Consider the following 17,734-nt stretch of genomic DNA (forward strand, 5'->3'; position numbering starts at 1 on the left):
CTATAAATAAAAAGCCTTGCTTGGGATTGACTTTGACGTTTTACAGTAAGAACAGCAGAGTGCACATAAAATGAAGGGGATTGTGGGAAAACGCTGCTTCTTAAGTGGGTGGTTCTCTTTTCCTGTCAACTAAGAAGCTGTTCACTGTTTTCATTATTTTTCCTGTGACATGTGAGAATATAGAAGTGGCATAGTGCAACTGGATATAACACTTTCATACAGTCTATTATCAATGGAAGTCTTTAAGAGACAAGGTCTTTAATTTCAATGGTAACATCTTCGTTAGGGTTATCATTTTATTTAGATTGTACTTGTATAAAGATTATTCTAACATTTCTAAACTTACAATCAAATACAGCCACTGCAAATCAAATGTATACTACCTATCACTGTTTTTAGTACTTTTGTACAGCTGCCTAAGAGGTCCCAAGAAGGCCGGCAAAAACCTAAATATAAGCAAAGCAAAAAAGATAAATATTTGAACTATAACTCTCCTCGAAACTTACAATAAATTTCCTAAACCTATTTTTTCTTTAATAAATGTAGTTTCATAATTAAAAAAAACACTCTTTTACAATGGTACAAGCCAAGTATTGTGTATGTAAATGCTTAAAGAACTGCATTGAGGGGTTTTTACACACGACCTAATCTATGTGTTTTAAAAAAGTACTGTTAGACAAACAAGCAGGGGATGTCTGTTTTGGCCTGTCTTTTTCTAAATATGTAAACATTTCAATACAAAATTAAAAATGTAGCTGCTTTTGAAGACTGTTGGACATATTTGAGGTAATGTAAAAAATTAACTAAAATATATATAACATAGAATTAGCTATCTTAAAACTAATATAGACATTCCAATGCAAAACTTCTACACATTATAGCTCTAACTTTTTGAGACAGGTTTTGTGCCACACCAGTTTCCAGTATCAGCAAACAAATGCATTTGAGAAATTCTCACAGAAACCAGAAGCTTCAGTATGCAACCGACGTTTGACCAATCAGCTCTTCTCTTTCCTAAGACCCCCAGAATAATAAATAAATGTGTGTGTTTGTGTGTTATAGGGGAGACATTTTGGATCCTCTCCCTTCATTATGTATAGCTCATACTGTACATCTTGAAGGATTCCCTGCTTGCACTTGCAGATAGGAACTATTGCTTTTAATAGGCAGTAAGACTGGTTTACACTGCCCTCTCCTGGAGAAATCCGCCAACTACAACGTCTCCCCGCACACTTCGTTATATCATCCTCAGAGCTGTTTTTATAGGCTTAGATCAGATTTATTGATCTGAACTTTGGATTTCTCGCCCTTTCCCTCAGTTTCTTGATCTGACCTGAAGAGAAAAACATATTCAGTCAGCATCATAACCATAGTGAGGAGGAGTCTATGAGCAAAAAGGCCCTTCACACCCACATACTTTCGTTTTCACACGTACGTTTCGTTATGATTCCCACCAGCGTGGTTATACCTCTGTGTTAGTGTAGGTGTGTTTGTGTTAGAGCAAGCCTCTATCATGCTTCCCACGTGCGGATCTCTGTAGCAGCTAATTAAAGGGGAATTCCCCAATTAAGAATCTGTTCCTTAATTTCAGTAACGTTTATACAGGCAAAGTTACCTGCTTATTCGACCTACTTATGTCATTGCTATTGTTTTCATTTTCTCTACCAGTTAAATGAAAGTTAAGGAGTTGAGTTTGTGGTCTGTGTTATAGAATTTTTCAGGGTGAAACCACATATTATTATTATTAAAAGGGTATCTAATGTGACATTTGCAATTACGCCTACTTTACGTCAAAAGTGTATCTGACTTGTTTTCCAGATATGTTCCCTGGTGTCACCTTCCTTCATGCCTTACTGGGAAATGATTAAACTAAACTTTCGCTGCATCTCAGAGAGAGGAGGAAACCGAAAGCATGAGAGAAGCTTACAACTTTCGCTTTCGCTACGAAGAGCGCACTTTATTTTAGGGAGAACTTCTGCATTTGAGTGTAGGTCTGTCTATCTCCGTCTTCTAGGATTTGAACGAGAATTTTAGGTATAAATATATGGATTTGGTTATTATTAGGATTTAAAGCACTTCAAACGCTAGATTAAAATGAAATATTGGTATTTTAAGTGAAGTGGACGACGTGATTAATGCATTCGTGCCCTCTGTGCACATGTGTCTCCTGACGTTTGACGGAGAAGTTGTATTCCTGTTTGACAAACTTGTGTGTTGAGAGATGGAACCAGGAGCTAAGATGCACATGAAAGAATGGCTGATAGCCCAGATAGAGAGTGGCAAATATGAAGGACTGTGCTGGGAGGATGAAGACAGAACAATGTTCAGGATTCCGTGGAAGCACGCAGCCAAGAAAGACTACAAACAGACCACGGATGCAGCTCTCTTTAAGGTCTGCACTTTTCATTCTTTGCCTTTTTTAGTCATCTACAGCTTCTTATAATGCACAATGGGATTTAACGGAATGTTTTCAAGTTTAAGTGGGAAAGAAATCCATGCATCAAAATGTGAAGTCAGCTGGTTTTATCCAACATTGTTATCATTAACTTTTATTAAGCTATTTTTATGTAGCCTGATAAGATAACTAGATATACTGATACACTTACTTATTTTCTAAACTCAATTTTCTTTTAAAATAACGTATGTAATTTTATATAATTTATACAATTTAATCTAGCAGGCCTATATAAAATACAAAAGGGATAAAACGTCACTTAAATTTCCTTTTACTCAATATCACGTGACCAATGTGTCTGCTTTAAGAAGACATGGTCAGTGTAATTTACAGCTAACAAATCTTTTTGTTTGAAATGAATAATACAAACTCAAGAAACAAGCAATTTCCTAATGACTGTTTGATGATAGGAAAACCAAACATGGAAAAGCACACCCTTGGCCTTTTGAGGCTGTTCAGATTAAACTGGGACTCAAAAGATTACGGTGGCTTGGAAGTGCAAAATTCACATACAAAATTTTTACATACTAAAACAAATTTACCTTAGCTAATGACTTTCAGAAATGTCAAAACAAATTTATATTCTACAAAAGTCTATGTCTAGTATAAAATTACAAAGTCGGAAACACCACAAAACCAGTTAACACAGTCACAGTTCTCGAAACAGAATAAAAGAAAACAAACCAAATAAAAGCTTGTTGTTTGTTCTCCATTACTGAGTCCCAATTTAGTATGGACTGCCCAGGCAAAGGGCTTTTTTATTCCCCATGTTTTGTTTTTGGATTTATCAACAGTAATTGGGACACAGCTTGTTTCTTGATTTTGGGTTTCTCATTTCAAAAAAAAAAAAAAAAAAAAAAAATCAGTTGGCCATAAAATACACTGACCAGACATCTGTCTATCCCTTTAATTTTACTTTTTTTCATTGGTAATAGGCAATTTCAGTTGTTTTTTTTAGGATTGCTACCTATTCAGGTCATTGTTCCAAAATGATTAAGCTTGTTTAATGACTTATCCCCTCTAAATATTGTGAAAAATACTGAAATTAACTTTTTTTTCAGCTAAATCATTAATGATAATTTACCTCTATGTGTTGCAATCATTTGTCGCCAGAGTGTTGTTTACTGTGCCCAGAGTGAAACCGTTCAGTTTTTCTCTCTGGAAGATTCAAATCAGTCTCTGTCTTTTTGTTAAGAGTGTTGTGCCAGAGTTGACTGTCTTAGTGTGTCTCTTCACAGTCCTCAGACAGCAGACAGCCTTGAGTTAATGGATAAAACTAAATGGGCTCAAAAGACTATTCACATTCTGTGTTGGCCATTTTCCGCTTGTTTGATTTATTGAGGAGTTTTTAGTCTTTATTAAAAATTTCTAATTCCAACAAATAAATTAATCTCACCTTCATGTAATGGTGCTTAAAGTAAGTATCAAATTTTCCTGACATCACAGTCAAAAACTTGACAGTGAGCTAATGATTGATCTAAATAATGCTAATAAGGACTTTTAGTTCAACCAACAATGGATTAGAAAATATATGAAACAATGCTAATCTAAAGATATGTAACTCAACCACTCTGCTTTTAATGTGTACTGGCAACATCCGCCAAAACCATAAACTAATAAAAATCTTTAACCCTTTATGGGGCAAGGCCCCATATATGGTCACTTTGGTTGACTTCCTTCGTGGCCTCCACAGGAAAATCAGCATTATTATCCCAAGATTACTCCTGTTATTATTGGCAGGACTGCCCACAGGCTGGGCCCCTGAAAACTCCAGGGAAAGGCCCCTCCCCAGTCGTGATTTATTGATGATGTCATTTCATGTGTGCTGGATCAGTAACATTGGTGCTAGCATCCTAGCTAACAGTTATTTCACTTTGCAGCTGGATTCTTTTATCATTCATGACACTTTTTCCTCGCTGTCCACTGTTTCTTCCTATTTTGCTACATTTGACCCATTGTTGCTTCTTTTAATTATTTTTAGCCACTTTTAGCCCATCTTTGCCTCTTTTAACCTTTGTTTCCGACCTTTCACCAGTATGCCTCCTTTAACCACTTTTAACCATTTTTAACAATGTTTGCCACTTTACCCCATTTTTGACAATATTGACTTACTTTTTCCTCTTTTCCACCCCTTTTCACCACTTAAGCTGTCATTTTTTGCCACTTTTTGTCCACTCTTAACCCGTATTTGCCAGTTTTTATCCATTTTTGACACCTTTAATCCATTTTTGCCAGTTCTGCCCTTTTTTCTGACCCTTTTTGCCATTTTGTAACCCATTTTTGCTTCTTTCACTGCGTTTTTGTTCCCCAAATTTACAGTTGACCATGATTTTGCTGACCTCCACATTTGGCTGGGCACCAGAAAGCTCCCCCCTTTATCCCACCTTGGGGGCGGCCTTGGTTACTGGAATAACATTGGTATCAGAAGATATACAGTACTTAACAGATTTATTAGACCACCACCTAAAGTAAGGTTTATGCCACAGCTGCCCTAAATTAACAGGATTGGTAAAAATTGGTAAAACCAAAATCATTTTTTATGTTTCTGTAGTGGTTAATACACCAATATGTAGAAGCTCTTTAACCCAAATGATACTTTAATTGCTAAAATATAATTAATTTTGTTATCCATGAATTTTCAAATGTACTGATTTACAAAAAAAACTGAAAAAATAGTAAAGCACATTATTATTTCTTGATTAATATGTCATATTATAGTTATTTACTTGCATTCCTGAAGAGAAAAATGAGTTTTAGTGGTTGAAAGTTATGCTTGATTAACTTCTGACTTCTCAGAGCAGCCCAGTGAGCCGGCTCAAATTTGGGTGAATTCAGTTTGAAATCCCTCATTCCTGTTCAAAATGGTAAAACGTGAAGGGCTCACTGAAAATGAAAGAGTCTGCATTAAAGCACTTCATGATGCGGGATGCTCTCTGAGACAGGTGGTCTAATAAATTTGTTAAGCACTGTAAGTATAGAAGATTAATTATCAGCAGATTGTAAAACTAGTGCCAACATTTACAACTGACATATTGGCTGTATGTGCAAATAAGTTTGTGGTGTTTTAGGCAGGACCAACAGGCCTACATCAGCTGAAGTCTTTTTTTTTTTTTTTTTTTTTTTTTTTTTGCTCATCCTAATTATTTAAACTTTATACTGAGTTTAAAGGAGTGAAGTTTGAGGTCTGAACTACATTTATGTATCATTATTAATATCAGTATCAGCTAAAATGAATGTCTAGATATTAGTAAACTTCAATGTGGTGCATCCCTACATACTGTAAATGAGTTAATATCTTGAGTAAACAACACAAACTTGCTTCTTTTAACAGGAAAGCTAAGTAGAATATGACATATGACATGTCCATTCAGGGCTTCCGTAGCTTTCATATATTTCATATATATTTCCCCCTTCATAAAAAAGGGGGAAATTGATAAAGCTAAATCATTAATGATAATTTACCTCTATGTGTTGCAATCATTTGTCGCCAGAGTGTTGTTTACTGTGCCCAGAGTGAAACCGTTCAGTTTTTCTCTCTGGAAGATTCAAATCAGTCTCTGTCTTTTTGTTAAGAGTGTTGTGCCAGAGTTGACTGTCTTAGTGTGTCTCTTCACAGTCCTCAGACAGCAGACAGCCTTGAGTTAATGGATAAAACTAAATGGGCTCAAAAGACTATTCACACTCTGTGTTGACTATTTTCTGCTTGTTTGATTTATTGAGGAGTTTTTAGTCTTTATTAAAAATTTCTAATTTCAACAAGTAAATTAATCTCACCTTCAAGTAATGGTACTTAAAGACAGTATCAAATTTTCCTGACATCACAGTCAAAAACTTGACAGTGAGCTAATGATTGATCTAAATAATGCTAATAAGGACTTTTAGTTCAAACAACAATGGATTAGAAAATATATGAAATGATGCTAATCTAAAGATATGTAACTCAACCACTCTGCTTTTAATGTGTACTGGCAACATCCGCCAAAACCATAAATTAATAAAAAATCTTTAACCCTTTATGGGGCAAGGCCCCATATATGGTCACTTTGGTTGACTTCCTTCGTGGCCTCCCCCATCTCTCAGTAGAACCAGAATGATTTTCCTCAGCCTATCACTGGGGATCAGTCAGTATCACAGAGAGTGACATCACATCATCTGACCAGTCAGCAGTGGACTAGGGCGACTCAAACTTCCTGTTTCCTCCAGAACTTGCTAAATGCAGTTTTACATCTCTTTTGGTCCCAAACGTCCCTAAAATCAAAACTAACCATGATAAAATGATGAAAACCAAATGTTATAAAGGTGAATAGTTGTGCTAAATGTCGTGATAGGTTTTGTTTGCATTGTAGCTTGGAAAATGGAGGACCTTTATTTGGACATATGCCTGTTTAGGGATGTAAAATGTTGTCTGTAGTAAGACAAATGTCCAACTCATCTAGCAACCGTACTAACAGTATTTTTCTGACCAATGTCTCATTATAATGTAGAATAACAGTACTCTGTGTTGTTTATGTTTCACAGGTTTAAAAAAAAATCAAGAGTGATCCAGTGGTAGAATTCAGTAATTTATAGACATTTTCCTGGCATAATTAGTAAAATAGGTGTGATTTTTGTGATAAAAGTTAAAAAGTATTGAGATGTCTACCAATAATATTCTAGGGCTTAATTTTAAATTTCCAAGTATTTCAAGAGTGCCTCATAAACAACATACAGACAGCAATTTGAGAATCACAAGTATGGTATTAAATATGCTCATAATCTAAACTGGGTTTATATCGACAATTATAATGGTTATAGGAACATGACTTATCAATAAAGTAATGATAGAGGTGAAAATCTGTTAAAAGTTTACAGCAGCATTTTACCTGCATGGAGAATCAACATGAACCGTGAAGACAAGAGAGTACAAAAACTCTGGGGCTATCTGCTTTAATTGGCCTATGGCAGGATGACTAACCTCCCATCCGAGGCAAGCTGGAACATATCCCAAGTAAAAGCAAACATGGAGGTTTTAAGCCTGGTCTTAAAAGTGGAAGGTCTGATTTTACAAGGCTCTGCCTCCCATACTAATATTGGATACTTCTAAAACAAGCAAACCAGCATTTTGGAAGTATTCTTGAGGTCTAATAGAGTAAAATAATCTCTTTAAATGTTAAGGAGCCCAACCAGAGTTGGGGGGGGGATCTTAAGAGACTTACTTGTTCACCCTTAGCATTTTAAAAATCCAGTACAGATTTAACAACTACACATGCTTGTCTTGCTTTGTCATTCTCAGGCATGATTTGACTGGTTTTGCAATGTCACATAGGGAAACAATGCAATTCTGGAAAATGTGGTCTGAGTGGGGGTTGATGAATCTGACTAAAGATGACTACAATTCCTAACAGAGCTGGGGGCCAAGAAAAGGCTTTGTAATGTAGCTGTAACTCAAGACATCTGTTATCAAGCCCAGTAGATTTAGTTTTGTATTTATGTAGTTGCTAGGAATAGTCATCCAGGTCTGTGCCCTTAAAGTTGTGTTAAATTGATTTCATCTGGCATCAGTGATATGTATGTTTGGGTCTCATCTGCACAGCGATTATTTATAGAGCCTTTACGGTTTATAATCCCTACAAAGTATATCCAAGGTAAAGAGAATCAGTCCTAGCTCTAAACCTTGTGGAACTCCATGTCTGACTTTGGGACGCACAGAGGATTCATCGTTCACGTGTGCAAACTGAGATGGATCTGATAAATAGGATAACCAGCTTGATGTGGATCCTTTAATGCCAATTAAGTGTCCCAGTCTCTTTAACAGGATGTGATGGTCATTGTGTCAAATGCAGCACTAAAGGACAAGGAAGGTAATTGTTAATTCAGCCAAGGCTGTCTCTGTGCTGTGGTGACTGGAAATCCTAAAATACACTTTTGTTTTGAAGAGTGCATCCCACCTTGTTGGCCACTTCTCTCTCTAGGATCTCTAAGAGAAAGGGAGAGTCAGAAACAAAACTGTAATATGCTATGGTGCCTGAATCAAGAGAAAGCTTTTATAAAACTGAACCGAAGTGTTATTTAACCCATCAAATGTACCACTCAGTAAGAACATTTGCCATGGAAGATGTAAACAAAGACTGTTTCAGTTGAATGAAGACAGTCCCTTTGTCTTACGCCTATCCATTAGCTACTGTATTAGGTATTAATAATAATAATAACATGTTAATCACCTACTCTATATCATACAGAATGATAAGTGTTTATTTCAAGGAAAAAAATGACTATACCTTACAAATAAATACATTAAGTGATAAAAAAAAATCAATGAATTAGATTATGTATTTGAAAAATACTATCAACTTATTTAATCCCACCTCTCCATAATTTAGAATACATTATTGTGCTTCCATATTAAAATAAAGCCATAAAATAATTCTTAAAAGTATTCCGAAACATTTTACTACATACTGATCTAGTCTGCATCACAACATTGTATAAATTATTTACAATATAAGAGCCACATCCATTTCCTGAGAGGGGTGGAGTCAGACATCTCAGTAACATTTAAAGCCACAGACGCAGAAACAGCTTGTTTTGAGCAGGGCTGAAACAGAGGGCTTTTTAAACACTCTTTAAAAAGAGACTTCACAAACATGTTTTGGGGACCTCTGAGACCAATATAAACTTGTCTTAAAAGGGTAAAATATGTGACCTTTAAATCAACTTTCTTTCCCATTCTGATGCTCTATTTGAGCTTAAAAAGATCGTCTGGGCTAGTATACATGCTTGACTGCACTGGTTGCTGCCATGTGACTGGCTGTTTAGCTATACAGTCATGTGCATATATATGTTTTAGGCATGTAGGGTGCTAAGGATTCACTACAGGTCCAATGTGCCATAACCAACAACTGGAAAGGGAAGGAAAGGTGGCCACAGTCAAGCTTGCACATGCTGACCCACATGTGTTTAACTCAGCAGCCGAGGTCAGTCTCAATGGCATTTTTTTTTTTTTTGTTCAGGCCTTTTCCCCCCTGGTGATACTCCCAGAGCCTGCTGGTGGTTTTTGGGCCCTTGGGACATTCACAGCATGACCAGGTGCTCATGGCAACCCTACTACCCACCTAAATGGTACCCTTGGCCATGCTTATTCTCAAAACCCACCCCTTGATCCGCCTTAAAAGTGTAGACTTTGTTATTTCTTCAACAGATTATTTCCCCATGCCCTTGGCGACATGCAAAGACATCCAGAGCCTGACCTTGGTTGTGTCAATCCTCCCTCCCCCCATATGGTGCCCTCAGGCGGGCTTACACGACATTACACACCTTATTTCAGGCTCAGTTTTTGGTCTAAACATAAGAGTTCTTCACAGCACTGTATGTGTTAATGTTTAGTTAAACAGGTGTACCTAATAAAGTGACCATTGAGCCTATATCCCAGGATCCCCAATTTAAAAAAGGCTCTACTAATCAATGATTTTTTAAAAACTGAATCCTTGTTAAAATATGCTCTTCAGGAGTGGTTTACAACTCCTCAAATTATTTTTTTTTTAACCATGTCTTTTTTTATGACTATGCTGAGTACATCATGTTTCTTCACACTCAGGCCTGGGCTGTGTACAAGGGAAAGTACAGAGAGGGGAGGGACAGAGCCGACCCAACCATGTGGAAGACCCGTCTTCGATGTGCTCTAAACAAGAGCTCAGACTTTAAGGAAGTCCCTGAACGCAACCAGCTGGACATCACTGAGCCTTACAAAGTCTACCTTATTGTTCCCGATGGAGGGCCAACCAAGCCAGCAGGTGAAAACAAAGACAAACTTCTTTTCATCCAATCTTACTGATTTTTTCACAGTTGTTGAATATTTTCATCAGCTTTGCATTCCTCTGACAAACTGTTCTAAAACTGGTATGAAAATATTCTTGAAAAGATCAAAATATTGAATTATAATCTGTAAAACGGTGTGCAGTGGGTTTTATATGTAGTATAAAAAAGGCTGTCTGACCTTGTTTAGGCTCCTTTCTCACTTGATAGTTTCTGAGAGGCTTTTATTTACTCTCATATTTGTGCCCACTTATTGCTTCTCAGAGTCTCAGCTGACAAAGGATGAAGTGAACATCTCAGCAAAGAGGTCTCCAAGGCACCCTGGTTTCATGGAAAAAAAGGTACACCATAAAAAGAGACCTTACATATAATAAACTAAGCCTTCAAACTAAATCTAAATAACTACTCTGAAATAAAACTAAATTGTCGAAATAATGCTCAGAGACAACAAGTTGTTTTTCATGATGTTTTTACTTTATTTTTATGAGTTACCGGTCTGTAATTTTCGATAGCGTTTTAAATAAAGTTAAGTAAAATTTATTTTAATGGATTTGTGTTACTTAAAGCACTTTTCTAAGTTTTTTACATCTAAAAGAGCTTTACATTGTTGTAACTGACCAACTCTTTAGCTCTTAACTTCTTACTGCTGATATTGGTTTGTGCTTTTGTAGCTTCACCATCAAAATGAATCATTTCAAACAACAAAAGAAGAAGCAAAACTACTGACTGGTAAGAACTGGTTTATGTATTAATGTTTTTTTCCTACTGATGGTGGTCATTGATGTCAGAGGGCCTTTATTTCCCTTTATTAATTAAGGATTAAGGCATTGTTGGTGTAATCTACCTGAAATATTTCAAGAAAGCAACATTAAACCCAATTGGTTTGACATAAAATGATATATTTGACCTAAGAAAATATATCAATTGAATTCCAGTGTGGCAGTTTTTAAGTCCCATATTGGTTGCGTAATGAGCCATGGTCCAAACCGAGTAAGATCTTCTCTCAACTGTGGCTTTTTATCCCCTCATCAAACATGAGAGAAAAAATTAGGCAAAGTCATTAGCGCGCAAGATCTCATATGGGGCATTATTGGCTACTCTGAGAGCGGGTCTGTCCTTAATGAGTTAAATACACAAGACAAGCATGAAACTGATTATTGAAACTGAAATAGAATCGTCTTATTGGGTCTACAGTGCAACACTCCCGAGTGCACTATCTCTACTGTTTCATATTGTACCACTTGAGCATTTTGCTCTGTCTTCACCTTTTAGTACGTGACTTATTTCTTTAATACTCTGCACATCATACCTTTCTTCTGAGGTTTTATACATGTTGCTTGTATATGAATCAGGGCGTATACAGAAAATCTGACATTAAAATTAATACTTTTTAAGACTTATTTCAAGGCTTTCTTCATACATTTTAAGACTCCTTACCATCTTTAAGTTCTGACTCTGGCAATGTTAATGTTAAGACAAAAATGTGGCAACAAATGAAAAAAAAATTGGGTAGTTTTTCTAATTTTGTATGCAAATTCGGCTTTCTTGTAATCACCGTGCCTCTTCAGTTCAGTCTGCTAGTCAGGATCTTCAAAGTCTACACAAAGCCTTCAAGCTTTTGGACAACACAAAAGCAGCAGGCCCTGACAAATTGGAGCCATACTTTTTAAAGATAGCAGCAGATTCTATCACCCATCCTTTATTCCTCTTGTATGGAAGTCAGCCTTTGTCCTTCCCCAGTTCAAAGAGGGGGACCCCACTGTTTTAAAGAACTACAGGCCTGTCTCCAAACTATGTGTCTTGGCAAAAAATCCTGGAATATCTCATCAGTGATCAGTGAAGAGAATTTTTTGCAAAGGTTTTATTTGATTTTCAATCTGTTTTTAGAAAAAGGCATAGTACAACATTGGCTGCTCTTCAGGTTTACAATGATTTTATCCATAACAAACAGCATTGTGCAGACCTTTTAATCTACTGTTCAAAGATGTTTGTTCCAACAAACTGTTTCTTGGTTTGACACTAACAGACAGACAAATGTGTGCAGTGTCTCTCTTAAAGTAACAAAAGGAGTGCCTCGAGGGTCAGTTCTTGAGCCTCTTCTTTTTTATTCTTAATATTAACCACATATTCTTAATATGATCAAGTTCTCACTCAGCTACAACTGGCTTTGTATACTGCTCAGCAGAATTTTTATGATTTAAAACTTGTTTTAAACACAGACAGAACAAAAGTCATGCTGTGTTCAAATGTCTAAGCTGTAGAACCTGCCATCTTCACTCAGGTTGTCGCTTTGTTGCTCCTAAAGGGAGAACAAAACGCTACAGGAACACTTTTGTACCTGCTGCTATTGCACTTCTTAACCAGATAAGCACAAGATGATGCACTTTAACTAGAAAGGAATTTGTATTATTTTGTATTATTTAAGCACTTAAGCACTTTTAGAGTATTATTTTAGAATGGATGTGGTCTAGAGCACTTTATCATGACTTGGTTTTAATCTTCAATGTTTGTTTTGGCATTTTAATGTCAGCTTTTAATGGATTTTGAGGATTGTGTCTTGTATTGTGAACCATTGTTGTTGTTGTTGTTGTTGTTTGTCTCTTGGACGCTGTACTCCTGTCTGCACAACAAATTTACCCTTTAGGGTACTAATAAAGAACCTTGAACCTTGAGATCAAAAAAGAGAAAATAAACCTGGCAAAATTGAAGAGATTCATCACAAAGCAGTTGACAAGCTTGAAAAGGACAGGAAAAAGGGCCTAGGTTAAAAATGGCCAGAGTTCTTTTTTTAAACATATTTGTACAGATGTCTAAAAAAAAAAGTCAAACATACATTTCAAGGTCAAATTCAAACTAGAGATATGGAGGAGAATCGTAACAGTGAACATCTAGTCAAAAATAATCTGCCTTCATGTTTCTTTCAATCTTATAGTGCTCAGAGCTTTAAGAAATGATACTTTTCACAGCGTGTGCCATTCAAGAACAGCAGAGGCTTCAACTTTGAGGAGTTGGCTCTGAAGTTCTCTCATAATGGCCCTTCTGACTGCTTCAGTAGCTTAGAAAAAACAAAACAAAACAAAACACCATAGTCCAGACACACACAGCATCCAGCCCAAATCCCCGTGCTTCAGAGTACAGTACAGTACAATGAAGAGCATAAACACATGGTCCAGATACCGTGGTGTATCATGGAGCTCTGAGGTTCATCACTAAGTCTAAAACCTTCGCCATCACTGTTTCATGAACATGCTGGATGCTCTTCTCTGCAAGGGTCTTCTTCCTTCATATCTTCCTACCTACAAAGTCAGAGAAGCCATTGAGCTGTTCTCAGGATGTTTTCTTCTGGTCTGCCCTGAGAGGCCCTTTAAGTTTGCTACTCCCTTTAACTGGAAGGAATTACAAAAATACCTCAGATGAATGACTGGATGTCATTGGACATTTTTACCCACGCCGATGAAATCGGCAGGGGGTTATGTGAAGGGTTCCGTACCATTGTTTGTTTCTTTGTTTGTATGTGTACAAGATAACTCGAGAACGGAAAGGCGGATCTTCACCAAACTTTCAGGGAATATTGGGATAGTGACAGGGAAGAATTGATTAGATTTTGGTGATGATCCGCGCACCCGTTCGTTTTTTCTCGGACTTCAAATTTTGAGCACCATAGTAATCAATGGGAGCGCGAGTTCCTTGGTGGCGCTGCTTAGGCATGGGTCTGCCGCTTCAGACGACCATTCTAGTTAAAAAGATGCTGGGGGATTTGGAAGTAGATACATTTGTAGATGTGCTATCTGATCTATGGAGGTTTTTATTATCGTTGTCCAATTTTGACATATACTTTATTAAATGATTGTTTTCCAGTTTGCTGTTATGCTTGAATGTTATGCTTTTTGACTGTCTACAACTTTAACTGGGCTTGACATCTCAGTAAATCATGTTAGTAAATCATGTTAGTAATGATTTAGAGGGAAAGTCTGGTCACAAACAACAATTGTAGAATCTTATGCGGATTGTTAACGTACTAACCACATTGTATATCCACTCTACTGTAGATGAACTGATGAGGGAGCACTTATATTGTGAGCTTGCAAGAAACAAACCTCAAAATCAAGTCTCTGCTCAAATAAACTTCCTTGGCCCTTCTTTGCCAATAACAGGTAGGAAAACCTGCTTGACTTTGCACAGAAATAAAAATCAAACTGAATATTTCACTCACCTTTAACTCTATGTATGACCTCTGAATGACGTTGCATCTGCTGTGTGCAGACTTTCGTATGCAGGTAATTCTGTTGTACCACGGCCAGAGGGTGATGAAAGTGACCACCAGGAGCCCAGATGGGTGTTTCATCCTGCAGGGCAGCGTCCCTGTGGGAAACGCGAAGATCTACGGGCCCTGCACCGTGCAGCAGCTCTCCTTCCCCTCTCCGGCATCCGCATCCCTGCCCTCTTGTTTGGTTGAAGCAATGAACCGCCTCCTTTGTCATCTGGAGAGGGGGGTGCTATTATGGGTGGCTCCCGATGGGGTCTTCATCAAGCGGTTCTGCCAGGGCAGGGTGTACTGGAGCGGTCCAACGGCCCCGCACACAGACAGGCCAAACAAACTGGAGAGAGAAAAGACCTTTAAACTGCTTGATACACCCACATTTCTAAATGGTGAGGAAAGAATCACATTTTTGAGGGTATAAAACTAAAACATCTTGTAGAAAGTGTTTGATTTGATTAGATCCCCATCAGTAATGTAAATGTGGCTGCAACAGAAGATGATTTTTTTCTGAAGGGGGCAGTTGCTTTTTTTAAGTTGGCATAAATAAAAAGACAAATCATACACTTCTTGTCTTTGCACAGAGGCCATAACTTTATATAATCTGACATCTGAATTTCCCACTATGAAATGTTTGTGAACAGAACTCCAGAGCTGTTTACAGGGGAAGGGGCCCACACCTTCATATGAGATTGAGCTCTGCTTTGGCGAAGAGTATCCAGACACAGGTGTACCTAAAAACAGGAAACTGATCATGGCTCAGGTAGGTGGAAAGAGATGCCTGTTGATTGTTAACCTTTTTTTTATGGCAGGAGAAAGGAGAAATAACTCTCACAGTGTGGTTTTGAGGGTCGCTCCAATTGCAATATGCTTTATCCAAAATGTAAATTCGGACATGCAAAAGAGCTTTGCCTTAAATAATTCTCTAGTATCATATCAGCACCTACTGATTTTTCTGAAGCACCCAATACAATGCATTAAGAAAATGTTCAGACCCACTTCACTTTTTTCAATTTTATGTTTCAGCCTGAATGCAACAGTAGAAATAAATCATTTTTATTCTCATGAATCTACACTTAGTATCCCATCATGGCAAACTGGAAAAATAACTTGAGAAATTTGAGCAAATTTATGAAAAACAGACTTTAGTATCACATTGACATAAGTATCCAGACCCTTTGCAAACCACTTGAAATTTAGCTCAGGTTCCTCCCATTTCTCTTGATCTTTGCTGAGATGTTTCTACACCTTGAGTAGAGTCCACCTGTTCCATTGGACATGATTTAGAAAGGCACACACTTCCATAGAAGGCCTCACAGCTGGGAATGGATAAGAGTCACCAATTCAGGTACTTTGCCGCCACATCGCTGTCTGGGGAAAAAACGTTCTATAAAAATGAACAGCAGTCAATGGGAGAGATTGTGTCAAAAGAGAAAACTGCAAGGTTAAACAGTTATTGAGAGCCGAAATCCTATGGCCAGTGAGATAAACTTTTAATTTAGGCCATGAAATAAAATTATAGATATACATGAGTGTGTTTAGGCTCACTCTATCAAAGTGGAAAACTAGTCACATCTCATGACTGAAGATGTCATAATGATGTCACATACCTTATGTGTTAAAAATTGTGTTGCACTGAAAATTCCCAAGAGCACAGTGGCCTCCATAATTCTCAAATGGAAAGTTTGGCACAACCAGGACTATTAAAAGAGATTTTTTAATCACAGTGAGGTTTTTCTGGTTAATTAAATAAAAGGAAAAAAAAGTGAAACAAAGTTCCAGCCATTCTGCTAAGCTCAGATCAGTGGTGTGCCGCAGAAATGTTTGTCCTTCTGGAACTTTGTTCCATCTGCATACAGGATTTCAGTCAGAGTGACCACCAGGTTCTTGGTCACCTCCTTTACTAAGTCCCTTCTCCCCCAGTTGCTCAGTTTTGCCAGAGGACCAGCTCTTTGAAGAGTCCTGATTGTGCCAGACTTCTTTCATTTGAGAATTATGGAGGGCACTGTGCTCTTGAGAACCTTTAGTGCAGCAGAATGTTTTTGTAGCCTTCTCCAGATCTGTGCCTTGCAATAATCCTGCCTCTGAGCTCTGCAGCCAGTTCCAAAGACCTCATGGCTTGGTGTGTGCTCTGATATGCGTTGTCAGCTGTGAGATCTTCTATAGAGACATTGTGCCTTTACAAATCATACTCATATTTTAATATACCACAGGTGAACTCCAATTAAGGTGTAGAAACATCTCAGCAAAGATCAAGAGAAATGGGAGGAACCTGAGCTATGCATCAAGTTTTTTTTTTTTTTTTTTTGCAAAGGGTCTGAATACTTAGGCCAATGTGATATTTCAGTTTTAATCATTTTTAATAAATTTGCAAGAAAAATCTAAAATTTTGTTTTAACTTTGTCATGATGGGGCACTGAGTGATATGAGGATATTTTCTTGAACTGTTGCATCAGGCTGCAACATAACAAAGTTGGAAAAACGTGAGGGGGGTCTGAAAACTTTCTGAATGCACTGTAATTCCTGTGCTGAATTGACCTCATGGTTGTAGTGTATCCGTAGTAACTTTAAGTACCAGCAGAGGTCCTCCTGAGCATACTGATTGCCCCTCACTGTGTTCTATTGGCCAGGTTGTGCCCTTGTTTGCTGCGGAGTTGCTGAAGAGGTTCAACTTGGGAGAAATCAAGGAGACACAGCTTACTCTTAGTGCCGACACACGGGGAGAAGATGGGAGAGGTGTGGAGAGCAGTCCTGAAACAGGGGAATGACGAACAACTTAGGAAATGATAGTTCTTTTTTGTCTTTGTCCTGACAAGAAAATCTAAAAACAGAGCAAAAGATACAAGGACTTGTCAGCTAATATGTTAATATTTAACACCTAAAGAATAAAGCTGCAGTTTAGCTTTTATTGCAGTGCTTTAGTAAAAGTTAATCCCCTCTTTTTTACCTTAGATTGATGTTTATTCCTGTTTCCCATGTAGCAAGAAGAGCAAGTTCCTGTTTGAGCAAAAGGCTTGTTTGCACCTTTAAAACATGCTAATAACATGCTTATAATGTACAACAATATCCTCCAATCTAATACCGAGCACATTCAAAAATTTATCATGTAGGCAATTGATAACACATGGAGAAAATAAATTGACAACTGCAATTAAATCTATAAAGCTTTTTTTTCCTTTATTTCTAGCGAACATCATATAACAGATTCACAATTTTTAAAAATATACATT

At 37.3% G+C, this 17,734-nt stretch overlaps 1 protein-coding gene across 1 annotated transcript; it reads left to right on the forward strand.

Annotated features, from left to right (window-relative positions):
* The first annotated feature begins 1,965 nt into the window (after window positions 1-1,965).
* Window positions 1,966-17,647, forward strand: irf10 (interferon regulatory factor 10). The gene is made up of 8 exons (XM_041799666.1): window positions 1,966-2,392; window positions 10,029-10,224; window positions 10,511-10,587; window positions 10,918-10,975; window positions 14,296-14,400; window positions 14,510-14,896; window positions 15,149-15,267; window positions 17,135-17,647. The coding sequence occupies exons 1-8, from the start codon at window positions 2,222-2,224 to the stop codon at window positions 17,270-17,272; spliced, it is 1,251 nt and encodes a 416-aa protein (XP_041655600.1). The 5' UTR covers window positions 1,966-2,221; the 3' UTR covers window positions 17,273-17,647.
* Window positions 17,648-17,734: the final 87 nt, after the last annotated feature.

The sequence above is a fragment of the Cheilinus undulatus genome, linkage group 11 (assembly GCF_018320785.1).
Source record: "Cheilinus undulatus linkage group 11, ASM1832078v1, whole genome shotgun sequence".
Taxonomy (NCBI): domain Eukaryota; kingdom Metazoa; phylum Chordata; class Actinopteri; order Labriformes; family Labridae; genus Cheilinus; species Cheilinus undulatus.

Excerpts from the sequence above, each read along its gene's own strand:
- irf10 (XM_041799666.1), top strand. The coding sequence starts at position 2,222 with ATGGAACCAGGAGCTAAGATGCACATGAAAGAATGGCTGATAGCCCAG. Across the intron at positions 2,393-10,028 it reads CGGATGCAGCTCTCTTTAAG|GCCTGGGCTGTGTACAAGGG; the intron begins GTCTGCACTTTT and ends CTTCACACTCAG. Across the intron at positions 10,225-10,510 it reads AGGGCCAACCAAGCCAGCAG|AGTCTCAGCTGACAAAGGAT; the intron begins GTGAAAACAAAG and ends ATTGCTTCTCAG.